General features: G+C 43.3%; 1 protein-coding gene across 1 annotated transcript; it reads left to right on the forward strand.

The window, feature by feature from the left end:
• The first annotated feature begins 13,042 nt into the window (after positions 1-13,042).
• lingo4b (leucine rich repeat and Ig domain containing 4b) lies at positions 13,043-14,913 on the forward strand. Its single transcript, XM_071535404.1, has one exon. The coding sequence runs from the start codon at positions 13,043-13,045 to the stop codon at positions 14,855-14,857; it is 1,815 nt and encodes a 604-aa protein (XP_071391505.1). The 3' UTR covers positions 14,858-14,913.
• Positions 14,914-15,201: the final 288 nt, after the last annotated feature.

The raw sequence follows: 15,201 nt of genomic DNA on the forward strand, positions 1-15,201 counted from the left end.
TATAATTCTTTTTCGTTCAAGCAAATTATTTTTTTTATTGTTGCTGTACACTCTTTTCACGTGAACAGACTCGGTGAAATAATCCCCTGGATATTTTGTTCCATAAACCTAAAAGGGAAACAGCCACAGCAGACATGCCTGTGTTTTTAACTGCGTTTTTACCAGGATCACATGCAGGACTGTGGTGGCTGGGGCGCATCCTCATTTCCCCCTGACCGAGTGTGAGGAGTTTGGCTTGTATTTTCTATCAAGATGTTTAACTCAAGTCTGATCGGACCTCTGTCACCCAAATTATATCATTTGCAAACTTGGCTCATGTTAGATTTCATTATTGCTGGCCTGCTACAGTATCTCACACGCAGTCTGATAAGCCAGGATTAACATTTCAGTCCGGGTGGAGAGGTGAACTCCTCTCTTCCTTTCATAATGAGGACGCATATCACAACAGTGATATGTGGCTGGGGAGGCAGATCAACATCAAGAGAGCGCCAAGGATTTGACGCTTGGGTCTCTGCCAAATGGGCAATTTAATCAGAGGGCATTTTATGCACAGGAAGTATGTCAGTCTCCTTGTTAGAGGATGATTTATCTGGACTGTTATATTGGGCGGCCAGTCCAGACCGCTTGATTTCATCTTCGTGACATAAAGATATATGACATTTCTGTTATCAATTTGTTTGCTTTGCTTGGTCATGATGGTAGATATATGTACAGCCAAGCTTAGAGAGGCACTCATTCATAATTATACCGGTTCCAGTAGACCGATACCGATATTGGGCCGATATTGGATATCGACCAGTCCACGATACAGGTTCCTCCCTGACCACAGCTACAGAAAAACAGGCTAGAAAACGTGAAATAAAGTTTGTTTTTTGCTGATTTTATTTATCCATTTAATTGTTAAATTACGTTCTTGTAAATTATTTCCTCATTTAAAGGCAGTAATGTTTTTTCCCCTCATTGAACAAGTGTGGTGGGTCACTCTGCCTTAAAGATCTACTAATGCTAAAATAATTTCTTTAGTCTGGGTTTCAATGGAGAGTTTTAGTGTCCCATGATGCTCTAAATGCTGTTTCAGAGGCTTTTCCACCCTGACAGGAAGAAATTCTGCGGAAAAAATTGAATACTTGCAAAATGGTCAAACCTAAACAATACACCACACATTAGCTATAGGCGACTTCAGTCTAAAAATATCGCTGTTGGCCTTCAGAAAGCCGTGGCGGTCGACCCTATAGTCTCCAGGAGGCGGGGCCGCCTGCACACTCACTGTCCCATTAGAAGAAATGAGAATATTCTCTGACAGTGTTTTACCGCAGCTTTGACTTTCCTCCAGCTGCAGCCCTTAATAACAGGCTTAGCTAAAGAGCTTTGGACCTGTGTGGAAGAATGTGTATCTGAGCCCTGGAACAATGCATGCGCAGATCCAGTCGCCGCGCTTTTACACTTAAAGGCCGTGAGATTAACGGCACAGCTACGTTCAAAACCACTCTTTTTTGTTCCAAAGGATAAATCTCTCAATTTTCACACTCGCCCTGTCCTGGGTCGACCGTCTCAAAAAGGCTTGTTTGTTGTTTCTCTGTCTTTTCCATGTCAGCTGCAGCCCTCCACCAGCCTGGCATTTGGAGGGATTGTGCATAAAAAAAAAAAAAAAAGTCTATTCAGGACAGAATCTGCGGCCCGCGGCACGCTGCCCGCCACGCACACAAGCTCTATTCAGGCCACGCAGTCATTTGAAGTTCGCAACTGATGTGGCCTTTTGTAGATGAATAGCGAGATCAGATGTTCACAACCAGTGGAGTAATGAAGTCAAAACAGGCATGAAGACTTGAATGCCACATGGCCCCGGGGCTCGTGTCACCAACCGCCTGGTGCTGTGTGGCAGTGGATTGTATATTGTGATGCTGAGAGGCCTGGAGTCTTTTTTTCTACATGGTCTCTTTCATGTCACATGCATTCTTTCCAGTTTGATTATATTCCACGGCTTGTTTGGATTTTGCGGACTAGTTTTCTCACACACATGCATTTTAAGAAAGATCATCATTAGTGGCAAATTCACAATTGATGTGGAATTCAGTAGGGCTACACCAAAAAACCTTTACTGTCAGAGGTTAGAAGACAAATGGATGCATCTTTAAGGTCGTGATCACATAGGATGCTTTTCTGAATGTGCCTGCGCTTTTTTCCCCAGTTAATTTCAGCAGATTTAATGACAGCAGGCATGCGTTTCCTCTGAACTACGCGCCTCATGTTCTGGACCAACCCGGTCTCACGGCAGTTCATGAAATAGTCACAAAATTTAATCTGTTGATTCGTGTACATGGACACGATTTTTCTATTTTTTTCATGACACTCAGCACGACTTTCAAACTAATGTATTTCAATTGGAAGTATCTTTCGTGCCTGCAACACGTTTTTTTTTCTTTCAGTCGGGACTCAGGAAGTAGAGTGACATTGAAATAAAACGGTGGCCAGTCAGAGCGTTGTGGTCGAGGTGGTGGATGGGCGAATACGTTTGCCTTCTATGCCGACAACCGGGGTTTGATTCCCAGTGTGTTCAAAGTATATTTCAACTGAAAGCCACATTTAAATTTTTAACAAACGTTTTTCTTATTTAACCATGACTAAACCATTTCTCTAACCTTAACCAAGTTGTTTTAGTTGCCTAACCATAACCGTAACACAAGTTAGTTGTTTTATTTGCCAAAACATTTTCAAATTCGTGGTGGAGGAACGTAATTCAGGTCGTGGTGGAGGCATGTTTTTTAGGTCGTGTTCATCTCACAAAAAAAATCGTGTCCATGTACACGAATCAATAGATTAAATTTCCGTGACTATTTCACGAACTGCCATGAGACCGTGTTGTCTGGACATGGCTTGTTTTGGGACGCTCAACATGACTCAACTTTAGAGAGATCGCTAACTTTCTCTTGTTCATTTTTATTTTGAACAAAGTTATCTCCTTTGTTGCTTCAGGTTAGCTAATGCTATAAATAGTTGCATAGCAACAAGAATGATGTCATACTCCTTGTGCCCTTTGAGCTCTTGCTCTCTGTTACCGCTGACAGCTGCACTTTGCTTTGAGCAGGAGCAAAACAGCATCCATTTTAATCACAGCCTAAAGTGGTAATGTGCAATTTATTTTTCATCTTGGCGACATCTTTGTTGCTCAGCCTCACTGCTGTGGTGTTTCTGCACTGCACTTCCCAGAGATCACCTGTCAATCAAACAGTGTGGGCGGAGCTTGGATTTTCTGTTGATGCAGTTTGAGTTTCTCTATTCTTTGTCTGTTCAGCCATGGTGGCTATCGCTGCTCATGCTAACTACCCAGTTCTTCTTCTTCTTCTTCTTCTGTTTATTCCAAACAAACCGCTGCCACTGCTGCTGGAAACGTTAAGGAAAGAGCTATCAGACACCGCCTGTTTAGAACAGACAGTGGAAAAGCTTCATGAACTGGATATGGGTTGAATCACTGTTGTGTTAGATCAATAAGAGATAGAGAGTAGAAAAAGAGTCATTTATTTATATGAAAATGTAGTAAAAATTAATATACCGAATACCACAGCAAGGCTATCACATCGTTGGAATGCAGAAAGCATAAAGAACAGGGTACAATGTGTTTTCAGAGATGTGCTTCACTAGAGCGGTCAGAATCAGAGTCGGTTTTGTTGGCAAAATAAATTTGCACATACAAGGAATTTGACTTGATGGTTTGCTCCTGTAGTCAATAAAATTACAAAAAAGATCAAAACAAAAATTTTGAAAGTTCAAATTTAGATCTGTTTTTTAGGTAGTATATAAAGCAAGTAGTATATAAGTAGAAGTAGTATAAAAAAGAAAAAAATAAGAAATATGTCTCTTATCTGTATAGCATGCTCATGGTTCTCTGTTGGGACCTGACTGATTGCACTGATGGGAAGCTATGGAAGTGAGTAATAGAAAAAATAAGAATAAACAGAAAAATGTACAGATCTAGAGAATATTGCACCTGGTTCCAGATATAAATAGGTATAAATATGTAACTATACAGCCAGGACAGAGTGAGTCGTGGCTCAGGAACGGCACTTTTGAAGCAAGTAGGGGTTCGGTGTCTTGCCGAAGGACAGTTTGACAGGAAGGTACACGCACGCAGGCTGTTGTGGGGAATCGAACCTGTGACCCGCCTGTTACGGGACGCTCTCTCTCTCTCTCTGCCTCCCTCCCTCCCTCCCACACTAGCACAAATTATTTGTCTGTCCCCGTTTTTGCCTTTGCGGCACTGTAGCTGGCTGGCTGTGTTGGAATCCAGGTGGGATTGTGGACCGGTCCCATCAGATTAGCAGACCGGCCGGTTAAGTGTGCCAAAGAGGAAAAGCTCCACCTGTCCGCTAGTGTGGGGAGAGATTATGTAGCTGATCGCTTTTCTGTGAAAAAGCAAAGCAGAACGATGGCAAACTGTAGTGATTTCCTTTTCTTTGTTTTGTTTTTTTGTTTTTTTTGCTCTCAGGAGGTCAGCTAAACTCTTATTTCCCATCGACCTGCATGAGACAGGAGGGGGAAGGAGAACTGAACATTCACTTTGTGTGTTTTTTGTCAGAAAAGTCCTTCAGCCTTGGATGAAGCTTCCTTGGATGGGGGCTTTGTGTTTTTGTCAGAAAAGTCCTTAGACTCGGATGAAGCTTCGAGTTTTTGTCAGAGGAGTCCTTGGACTCGGGATGGAGCTTCCTTGGATGGAGTTTTTCAGTTTCCGTCAAAGTCGAACCGAGTCCTTAGAAGAGAAACTTGGGGCCATTTGTTTTGCCTCCGTTGTCAACAACCGGCAAAATATCAATAGGCCGCTGTCCCAGATTTTGTAATAAGTTGATTGCAGTTGAAGCCTACAGTCAGTATGTATGTTGCCTGGATTTAGGCGAGTTTGATCAGTGTTTGATATATGACCCGCTCCAGGTGAAGAGCCTTCTGCCTCCCATCAATCAGCCTCTCTTTGATACTCCGCCTCCCTCGATGCATCCGACCCATCGATGCTGTTAGCTGAAACGACCTAATTTGTCACGTCACATCGGCGCTGCGCTGAGACTAATTCCCTTCCCTCATTTATTTGTGCTATTATTAATATTGCAGACGGTGCACTTTGCGCGACGTTGCACGGTGTCTTAACTCTCTCTCTCTCTCTCTCTCTCTCTCTCTCTTGTTGGAATAAGGAATTACAACAGAGTGCTTTACCCGACACGGCCCGAGTCTCTGCAACGAGACTGATGTGAGTGGGCTGTCATTGTGACCCACTTCCACCACGCAGTACATGGGTGTAAATGCTAAAACACTCTGGTGCACATTCATCCTTAATGCATCTCTCTCTCTATCTATCTATCTATCTCTCTCACACACACACTCACACAATCTCTCTCTCTCTCTCTCTCCATCTTTCTCTCTTACACACATTTACTCTCACTCTCATACGCTCACTATCACACTCCCTCTCTTTCTCTTTAATTTTTCTTTTCCGTTTCAATTTCAAGTCCGCGTGACATTTCCAAAGCATATAGCGGGGGAAAGAGCAGATAAACAAAGTAAAAAGAAAGAGACATATCTGGTCATAACAGTAAAAAGCGAACATAAGATTATGTACATGGAAACTCTGTGCACATATTTAAGATAAAAGTAGCTGCACGCAATTTAAAAAGACGTTTCTAATTATTTTGCTTTTCATTGTGGCAGTAGAGAAACTTCCTCTCTCTGTCTCTCATTCCCCCCCCCCCCCTCTCCCTCTCTCTCTCTCGCTCTCTCTCTCACCCTCTCTCTCTCTCTCTCTCTGATACTTTAGGTTTGGTGACCATGGTACACAAACACAGGTATCCACTCGCACGTAATTTACAATGAACAACTCAACAGTTTCTAAAAAAATTTGAACATTGCAAAATATGCAAAAAAAACCAAAACAAAACTCTGTACTAACCCATCACATCCAGATGAAATGAATCCATATGAACGTGTAGACACAGAGGCACACAATTAATATAATCACATTTGTCACAGGCAGAAGCTCGCAGCCAGACCGACACACACTTTTCTTTATCTCTCCCCCGCATGCCAATTTCAAATATGCAGCCAGGCAAACACACCCTAGCTTGGTAATATTAGTATTCATAGGTCTGCATTCTCTTCACAGCTGTTTTTTTTTTAAATGGTCGAGTTAGAAACGGCTTGACAACTTCCAACACAGTCTCATAAAATTCCGTGAAGTAAATGAGCACAAACTCTGAAATGCAGATTACGCGTTGCAGACATGAATTATGTGCAGATTACATTCCTTAACTGCAAATTAGATTATGCGACAACAGCATGAACTGGACATGTTATTTTCACCTGTTCATCATGTGAAAAGTTCAGCTAACGGTTAAATTTAGGCAAGTAAAACAACTTTAGTTAAGGTTGGGGTTAAGTTTAGGCCAAAAACTTAAGGTTAAGCAATAAAAACAACTTGTTAAAGCTGCTGTAGGTAAGAGATTGAATTTCCGGAAATTCAAACCAACAGAAGGATTGACCCACCTCCCACTCCTCCTAGTGAGTGACAGGGGGAGTGATTGACAGGACGGAGTCCCGCCTCCAGACTTCTCCTCATTGGTCAGATGGGTTTCCACACATTGCACTTTGAAACGAGAATAGCAGAGGAACGGGGCGGCCGCTGCTTCTGAGATTCTGACACATTATCCTGTTTGTCTTTGGCCAACAAACAAGGCGATTTATTTTCATTACTTCTAAATGAACATTAATCCATGAAAGTTACCTACTGCAGCTTTAAGATTAGAGTAAGGTTTTGGTTGTTGTAAAATAAGAAACACACTCACAGTACAAAACGTCTTGGCTCGTGTTATGCCCAGTCTAGGGGTGTCTAAGACACAACATGAATAAGCCCCATCTTCCCCAAGTCCCAAGCAGCCACAAAGACAAATAGCTCAATGTAAAGAAAGTGGGTTTATTTACAAGATTAAATAATGTCGATAGAGCTTGATTTGACTTCAGGGTGGACAAAGGCCAACATAAACAAAACAATTCTAACTGGGAAGCAACCAATGTAACCTCACGAAAACAAAGAAACCAAATGACAACAACTTACCTCCCTAACTAACATAAACATGAGAAAAGGTTAACCAAACTGGCAGTCCACCCCGATTAACTTCAAAAGAAAGGAACAAAACCATGATAGTGTGGCCGGTTGGGAGAGGAGGGAGATGGGAGATCGCCATCTTGGCTCTTTATATTGCAGACTTCCTCTTGAAGCAGCCAATCACCTGCCGGAGCTGGAAGCTGATCCACCAATCACCTCCTTGTCCTCGCACACACCTATTTACATAATACAGACACACACACATCTAACAAAAATTACGACCACAGTCATAACACTTGAGCTTAGAACTGACCCCGCCCCCCTCCCTGACCTCCACACCCTTACTTTCAATGTTTCAACATCAAACTACTCCTTGTTTCTAGTCGTATCTCCTAAACAGAATCCTTTCATGGTGGGACAACATACTTTTCTCACTTTTCGTGCACGGACCATGTATTTTTATTTTAAGACCGTGCTCATTTCACAAAATTCCCGACTTCTTCTTGTTAATGAGCCTCTTCCCAACCTCTTCCCCTTGCCAGAGCAAAAGGGGAAAGTGTTGGAAGGGGACTTTTGTTTTCCAGCCCAGCAGCTGTTCTGCCCACAAACCTTTTAATATTTGCTCCTAGCATGCTGGAGCTCTCAGGGGCCGCCACACTGCAGCAGGTGCCAGAAGCCAGTAAACACACACACACACACACACACACACACACACACACACACACACACCATCACCACCACTACACGTTCAGACAAGCATTCAACAATACACACACATAAACACACACACACAAACAAACACATACAAACGGTCATATTCACACACAAACATACACATAGACACTCGGACATGCACATATTCACAGACACACACACACACGTACACGCTCGTACATACACCATCACCACACACACACACACACACACATTCAACAATTTGCGCTCTGTGATCCCTACTGTTGTTCTGTTCCAGCCGCTTTAATTGGGGATTTGAGTCAAGCTCTTGTCTTTCTCACTGTGACGGGCTAAAAATAGCTTTGAGACAAGTGTCAGAAAATGCAGCCTGGCTTCCACTGTGCATTCTGTCAGATGGGGTGTGTGGCGGAGCGAATTCTGCTCCACTTTGGGAAGCAAACTCAGGAGGAAACAGAGAGACTGTCACCCTCCGGCCCTTCTGAAGCCATGCTCCTGCTTTGCGTGTAAGACATCATACACCTGTTGCACTGCGAGGGGAACCTTTTGCCTCAAGGCTTCATCTCAGTAAGTGCACGCTGTCTGTCAACCTTTGTCACATTTTTGCTGCGGGTCCCAAAGTAACAGGCAGAGATTGAGTCTTGAGGAACAGTCAGATAAGGTGAAGCTTTAAGGAGTCGAGCTCCGAGCGGGTTCTGTCTCAAAGCTAATGAAGCCGTAATAGAGGCGAAAAGAAGAATTCGAGTTAATTTGAGAATCATCGCCTTTTTTCCGCTCCGGGCCATGTTACAGTAAGATGAGGATACGCCTCGCTGTTCACTTCAGCACTTTTGGTGAATGTGATCCACGCCGAAAAGTGTTCATATTAACATTTTGTTGAATGTCATCCACACAAAAACACTCGATTTGGTACTTGAATGTGATGCTCGCCAAAAATGCTCATTTTAGCACTTTGTTGAATTTGATCCGCACCAGAAATGCTCATTTTAGCAGTTTGGCGAATGTGATGAACACCCAAAACAACTCTGGACAGCCAAGTAATGAGTGAGTCTGCAGCTGTGTGCAGCCGGCAAAGAAAGTCCTAATTTTAACACTCGGTGGCAACTGTCTACAGATTGATGTAAGGCGATAAGGGCCTGGGAGCCTTGATGAGTTTTGTCTGATGAGAGAGGAAGAAGGCCGAACTAAGCACAGACAGTGAAGTTGAATTATTTCAAAGAATTAAGCGAATGCGGGAGAGCGCCAAAAACGCTGCTGGACTCTGCCAAAGGATTGTCTGAGGGGAGGTTACAGCCGATTGGCTGCAATATTGTTTGCATTTGGCATTGTGAGGGTTTATTAGATAAGAGATGGACACTGCTTGGGTTTAGATGAGTGGATCTTTGGAGTTATGCAAAAGGTTTATATAGCTGCGTTAAACAGCATTGTATTGGTCAATCAGGCGCTATATGGCTAGACCCAAACCACGAAACTCATCTGCCGGAGAGACTCCCCTCAGTAGCGTCCACCAGACAGCTTAAATAGGAACGCCACTCATTTGAATAATTCCTATATGTTATTCCTATCTTGGACAGCCCGATCAATATTTATGAGCATGAACAAGTATGTCTCAAAGCTGAATACTAGAGAACTAAGTCTCAAGCTTAGGATGTTATCAGGTATAAAGTCTGGAGCTGCTGAAAGATAACAATAATAACTATAATAATAACTTTAGTGATATAGCAGCTTTAAAAACAGAGTTTACAAAGTGCTTTGACAGTGAAAACCTGCAGTGCAGATAACTGTGTTTCTGGAGATAAGGCCACATTTTCTGGTTCTTAAAACCACTATTATTGTGGTGTAAAGCTCATTTGGTATAAAACTCTGAATAAACCTTCTGACTTCTATCCACAAAATAGACTCCCATTCATTCTATATGGAGCAGCTCTGGACTTTATACCTGGCAGCACAAGTAATTTTGTACAGTGTCACTAATAGAAATACAAAGTGGTTGTGCGTAATAGAAAATAGTTAGCGTAATTAACACAGAACACGACACCGCGTGACTACGATCCACGCAGGGCGAGAAACAGGTTTTAAAATTACAAATGCATTTATTCCCTCACTTTCTAATTTGACAGACAGGGTCAGCTCTTGCCGTGACTCTGGGGTCGCGACCCTTGGCTGCAATCTAGCTGTAGGGTGAGCGCGGAGCCGCAGAGGAGGAGGAATCCTGGTCCCTGATTGGCCGGAAGGGGCTCAGCGACTGACAGCCCACCAGCCTGAGATATCACACACCTGCCAGTCTCAGTCTCTCACAAGTCGGCACAGAGGGGATCAACACATTTATATTGTGAAAGGCCCCCCCCCCCCCTCCTTCCCTAGTATTACACACAGATGACACGAGGGGTCTAAGTAGGGTTCGACTGATATTTTGGTTTTGAATCCCGATAGCCAAGCTTTTGTGCCAGTATTCAATGTTTAAATTCAAACATTTTCAGGCCAAAAAAATATTACAGGTATTCAATTTTTTCCACAGATTTTTATTCTTGTCACGATGTAAAAAAAAAAAAAGCCTCCGAAACCACATTTAAAGCATGAGATACTAAAACTCTCCATTGAAACCCAGAGTAATTAAATTATTTTAGTGTTAGCAGCTCACCTATTCAATAGTAAGGGAAGCTCTCTGAAATACATTAGGGCTTTAAATGAAGAATTACTTTGCAAAAAAAAAACATAAGTGAACAATTAGCAAAAAGCTACCGTTCCATTGCAGGTTTTCCAGGCTCTTTTTAAGCAGCTGTGGTCAGAGAGGAGCTTCTATCATATTGATCAGTCGTGACTGGCCGATATCCAGTATTTAATAAAAGGCCAGTATCAGTCTGGTCTATCTGCCAACTGATATATCGGTCTAGTTCTCGTCCTGAGTGTCTCGGAGCACAAGTGTTGGGTTGTGAGTCAGCGCTGCCAGCCAGTATAAGAGCTGTTTGCGTGAATAGCAGGGATGAGACAAAGATTGCACGGCTCTGGGACTGTCGTCAACTTGGCCACTCAGAGGAGAGGCTGCGGCGAGGGCGAGTCGACACTCTGGAAACTGTCTGATGGTGGACAGTGACAAGCTGCAGCTGCTGCAGGTTGGACACTGTTTTGAACTGCATTGCATTTTTCACTGATTGTATTTAATTTTTCTGGATTGTCTAAGCTCCCTTTTTCAAGTACATACAATGTCTCTGCATGATGTGAAATATAACTGAGCTCTGATTGAGTGGAATTTAGTTTAGGTTTTGGGCTTTGTTTTTGTGTTTATGTCTTACAGTTTCCATGCAGGTGTGGGCAATTTTAGGTGCAATGTTAAAAACTAGGATTGATTTTGTAGGTTGGTCACCTTTGTTGCTCTTGGCGTGTCTCATTGGTGGTGGTTGGATAGGGAATACATTACTTACATTACATACTTTCCCAGCACCTATTTATTCAAGTGGCAAGTGGCAAACCTGAAACGGAATAATGTAAAACTGTCATATTTTAGCCAATGCCGTCAATAATAACAACATTTTTGATGCTTTGGAAATGTCTATTTTGATTTGCTATATTGATGTTTATGATCCACAGCGGCTCACCATATGATGTGGTTTTGAACACCTGTGAGACATTTTCCTACTTGAGATTCAAAAGCATTGACTAATTTCAGCATTGTAAAATTTGATATTTTCTAAAAAATGACTGGTGAATTTTCAATTTTGATCATTCAAAGTTATTTATTTATTTATTTTTAAACTGTTGTATAATTGAAGTGTTTCATTTCAAAACACTATATATCCATGTTGAAAAAAATTTATCAGTATTTCAAAAACGGATGAATCCTAACTTCAGATGAGTCCTAACTTGATGAATTACTTTAATGTCCGTCATTATTCTAAGAGTAGGTATCATTTTTAAATGCTGGTTATCTCATTTTGTAACAAAGTTCTTGAATTTTTTAAAAATGCATGTCTTCAGTGAAAAAGTATGGATTCTTTTCTTCATCCCTGGAAAACTTCCTTTTTGGAAATATTTTGTTTTTATCAATAGAATGCTTCTATGTATTTAATTTAACTTACGAGTTGGTTCTGTACACAAAGAGGTCATTCCTAAAATGCTATGTATTTTGGGGAAAAAACAAACAAACCAAAAAAAAAAAAACTCATTACCTGAAGTGCATCATTTAATATAGAGGATCCAGTTAGTAAAACTAGTATTTTGTTAACAAATTGCTTAAATTGCCTACTATCCTTCAAAAGGTACCAGTATTTGTCTTCATTTTGTGATGCTAATTATTTTGTAAGAGTAGATTTCACTATTTTCTCATTTTGGTACGAAAACTGTTCATATTGACAAAATGCACATCAGCCTTGCCCTATCGCTGGCACTGACTCCAGTTGGCTGGCCTAAAACCAGATGCCTGGCTCAAGGGGCAAAACTGTCATCCCACTGGGACCTCATCTGCACTTTGAAAGGCGGCAAGCATAGGTCTGGACACACTAATGAGTTTTTTTAGGGCAGATCATACGTGAGCACTTCCATGGGCGTAAGCACTGATTCATTACTCTACTTTTCCAGTCTTTAACGTAGATGGGAGGATAAAATGTGCTGAGTAAAAAGTATGCGAGGAGATGTATTCTTTGATAATCAGTTAAGTAGGGATTTTGTTGTCTGCAGTACAGAGATGTAGGCCGGTCTTATCAGCTGGGACATCTGCTTCACACAGTACCCTGCTTACACTCTGCTGTTCAAAATGTGCACTTTTTGTTCTGTTCTCTGTCGTATCCACTCCTAAAATCCCTGACATGTAAGGGTCAAGCAATGTTTTTGGATATTATCCCAAAAGGTTGTGAACTTCAGCTTTGCCCTCAAGGCCATCAGTTCTTTGTTCATTTTGTTAAGACTTTTTCTTCTCTCTCTCTCTGTTCTCTCTAGGCAATTCTTAAGGACATGTTAATAACAGAACCACATCTCTGCAGAGGACTTAACTCAAGTCTGATTCCAACTTGACTACGACTGGTTATGAAAATCTGCACCCCCAGATTGAAACGGTAAGTCTTGACACAAGTTTGAACTCGATGTTAATATAAAAAACTAATACAAAATCATGTAAAAATACAAACATGTCTGGCTTGGGATTTAATGTTGTTTGTCCTGTATTTTGAAAAAACAACAAAACCATTGTATAAACGTTCTATAATTGACATTTCTGCATGGATTGTAAAAAACATTAGAACTTATGTCTGTGTCTCTTCTCAGGCAGGGGGTAAGATGTTTGTGGAGTCTGTCGTCCGATGGGGGGCATGGAGCATCCTGCTTCAGCTTGGACTGGGTGTGTCTGCAGGAGGCTGTCCTCCACGATGTGTGTGTCGACCAGACCCAACAGAAGTGATCTGCTCTGGCAAACATCTGACCTCAGTGCCAGAAGGCTTTTCCAGTGATGCCAGGCGTTTGGACTTATCCCGCAATAAGCTTAAGACTCTGGGGCGCCGCCAGTTCTCTGGCCTCCTGCAGCTTCAAGAGTTGGACCTCAGTGATAATATAATCTCCATGATTGAGGTGGAGGCTTTCCAAGGCCTGCAGAACCTCAGGACTCTTCGTATTAAGAATAACCGACTCAAGATCATCCCAGTTGGGGTGTTTTCAGGCCTACCCAGCCTGCGCTTTCTAGATCTCAGTGAGAATGAGATTCTGGTCTTTCTGGACTATACCTTCAGAGAAATGGGGAACCTGCAGACGCTGGAAGCAGGAGAGAATGACTTGGTGTTCATCTCCCAGCGGGCTTTCATCGGTCTGCAGAACCTGCAGGAACTCAACTTGGACCGCAGCAATCTGACCTCCATTCCCACTGAGGCACTGTCGCAGCTCCAGAGCCTGACACGTCTACGCATGCTACGCCTCACTATTTCTGCACTGCCCAATAATGCTTTCCGCCGGCTCCACCGTCTGCGCAGCCTCCTGATCTCAAACTGGCCAGCGCTGGACACACTGGCTAGCAACAGCCTGATTGGTCTTAACCTGACCTCGCTAGTCATCAGCAGCTGCAACCTCAGTGTAGTTCCTTACTCAGCGCTTCGTCACCTGGTTTATCTGCGCTTCCTGGACCTGTCCTACAACCCCATCACGGTCATTCAAGGTAATCTGCTAGGGGACCTGCTGAGGCTCCAGGAGTTACACCTAGCTGGAGGGAATCTGCTACGAATAGAGCCAGGGGCCTTCAGGGGACTGGCCTACTTCCGCATGCTCAATGTGACTTCCAATCAGCTAACCACATTGGAGGAGAGCGCCTTCCACTCCGTGGGGAACCTTCAGGTCTTGAGGTTGGATGGGAATCCCCTGGCATGTGACTGCCGACTTCTCTGGGTGGTCCGCCGGCGATTACGCTTGAACTTTGATGGACGTCAGCCCACTTGTTTGTCTCCGGATACGGTACGACAGCGTGAGTTCAGGGACTTCTCAGAGAAGGAGCTCCCGAGACTGTTTACCTGTCGCCCCGCCCGTATCATGGACCGCAGGCCACAGGAGGCGAGAGTAGAGGAGGGGACCACAGTCCTCTTCTCCTGTAAGGCTGAGGGTGACCCAGTTCCTTCTATCACCTGGATCTCATCCCATAAGTCCTTGCTTTCTTCAACAGGGCGAATCAGGGTTTTGTCCAACGGTACTCTAGAAGTGCGTTTCGCCCAGGTTCAGGACAGTGGCACGTATCAGTGCTTGGCAGGCAACGCAGCTGGCAACGACAGCCTGACTGTCAGTCTGCATGTGAAGGGGTTCCCTCGTAACCGCACCATGCCCTTTTTCACAGAGGAGGGCTGGATAGAGTCTTCAAACCCCCAAGCTGCCAACTCCTCGGCTCAAATGGCCAAGCCATACCCATTTGATGCAAAGACACTGATCATCGCCACCACCATGGGCTTCCTGTCCTTCCTCAGCTCAGTGGCCATCTGTTTTGTTTTCATGTTTTTCTGGAGCCAGAGCAAAGGCCAGATCAAGCACACAGCAACTATTGACTTTGTTCCTCGCACCTCCATGGGGGGAGGAGGAGGGGAAGGAGGGGACAGTGGCAGGTTCACCATGAAACTTATCTAAAGCCAACGACGAGTTGAAGGGGGTCATCTTATTGACTGTGACTTCCCCTGCACTATGGAAGCCCCAATGGGACATTCAAGGCCACAGACCTCTATCACAAGGCTAGGTGACTACAGAGGGCAAATCAAAGCCAATTTGTTGGGCTAGAGCTTGTCCTCTTCTAATTTTAGAGCTGAAACTTAGATGTCAGTGCTCACTTGGCTATGTCAACTAACTAGTGAATATCTCATGATCCTGAAATAGAAAGACATTAACAGATTGTGGGCGGGACTGTCTCATGTTTGCTGTGCATTTGTCTTCATCAACTATTTTGAATTTGCAAATACCGCAGGTCTAATCTTTTG

The sequence above is a fragment of the Centroberyx affinis genome, unplaced genomic scaffold (genome assembly GCF_046629955.1).
Source record: "Centroberyx affinis isolate AG114_WGS23_722 - 3 ecotype Tasmania unplaced genomic scaffold, CSIRO-AGI_Caff_v1 ptg002702l_1, whole genome shotgun sequence".
NCBI classification, from domain to species: Eukaryota; Metazoa; Chordata; class Actinopteri; order Beryciformes; family Berycidae; genus Centroberyx; species Centroberyx affinis.

Coding starts and splice junctions, on each gene's coding strand:
- lingo4b (XM_071535404.1), top strand. CDS start 13,043: ATGTTTGTGGAGTCTGTCGTCCGATGGGGGGCATGGAGCATCCTGCTT.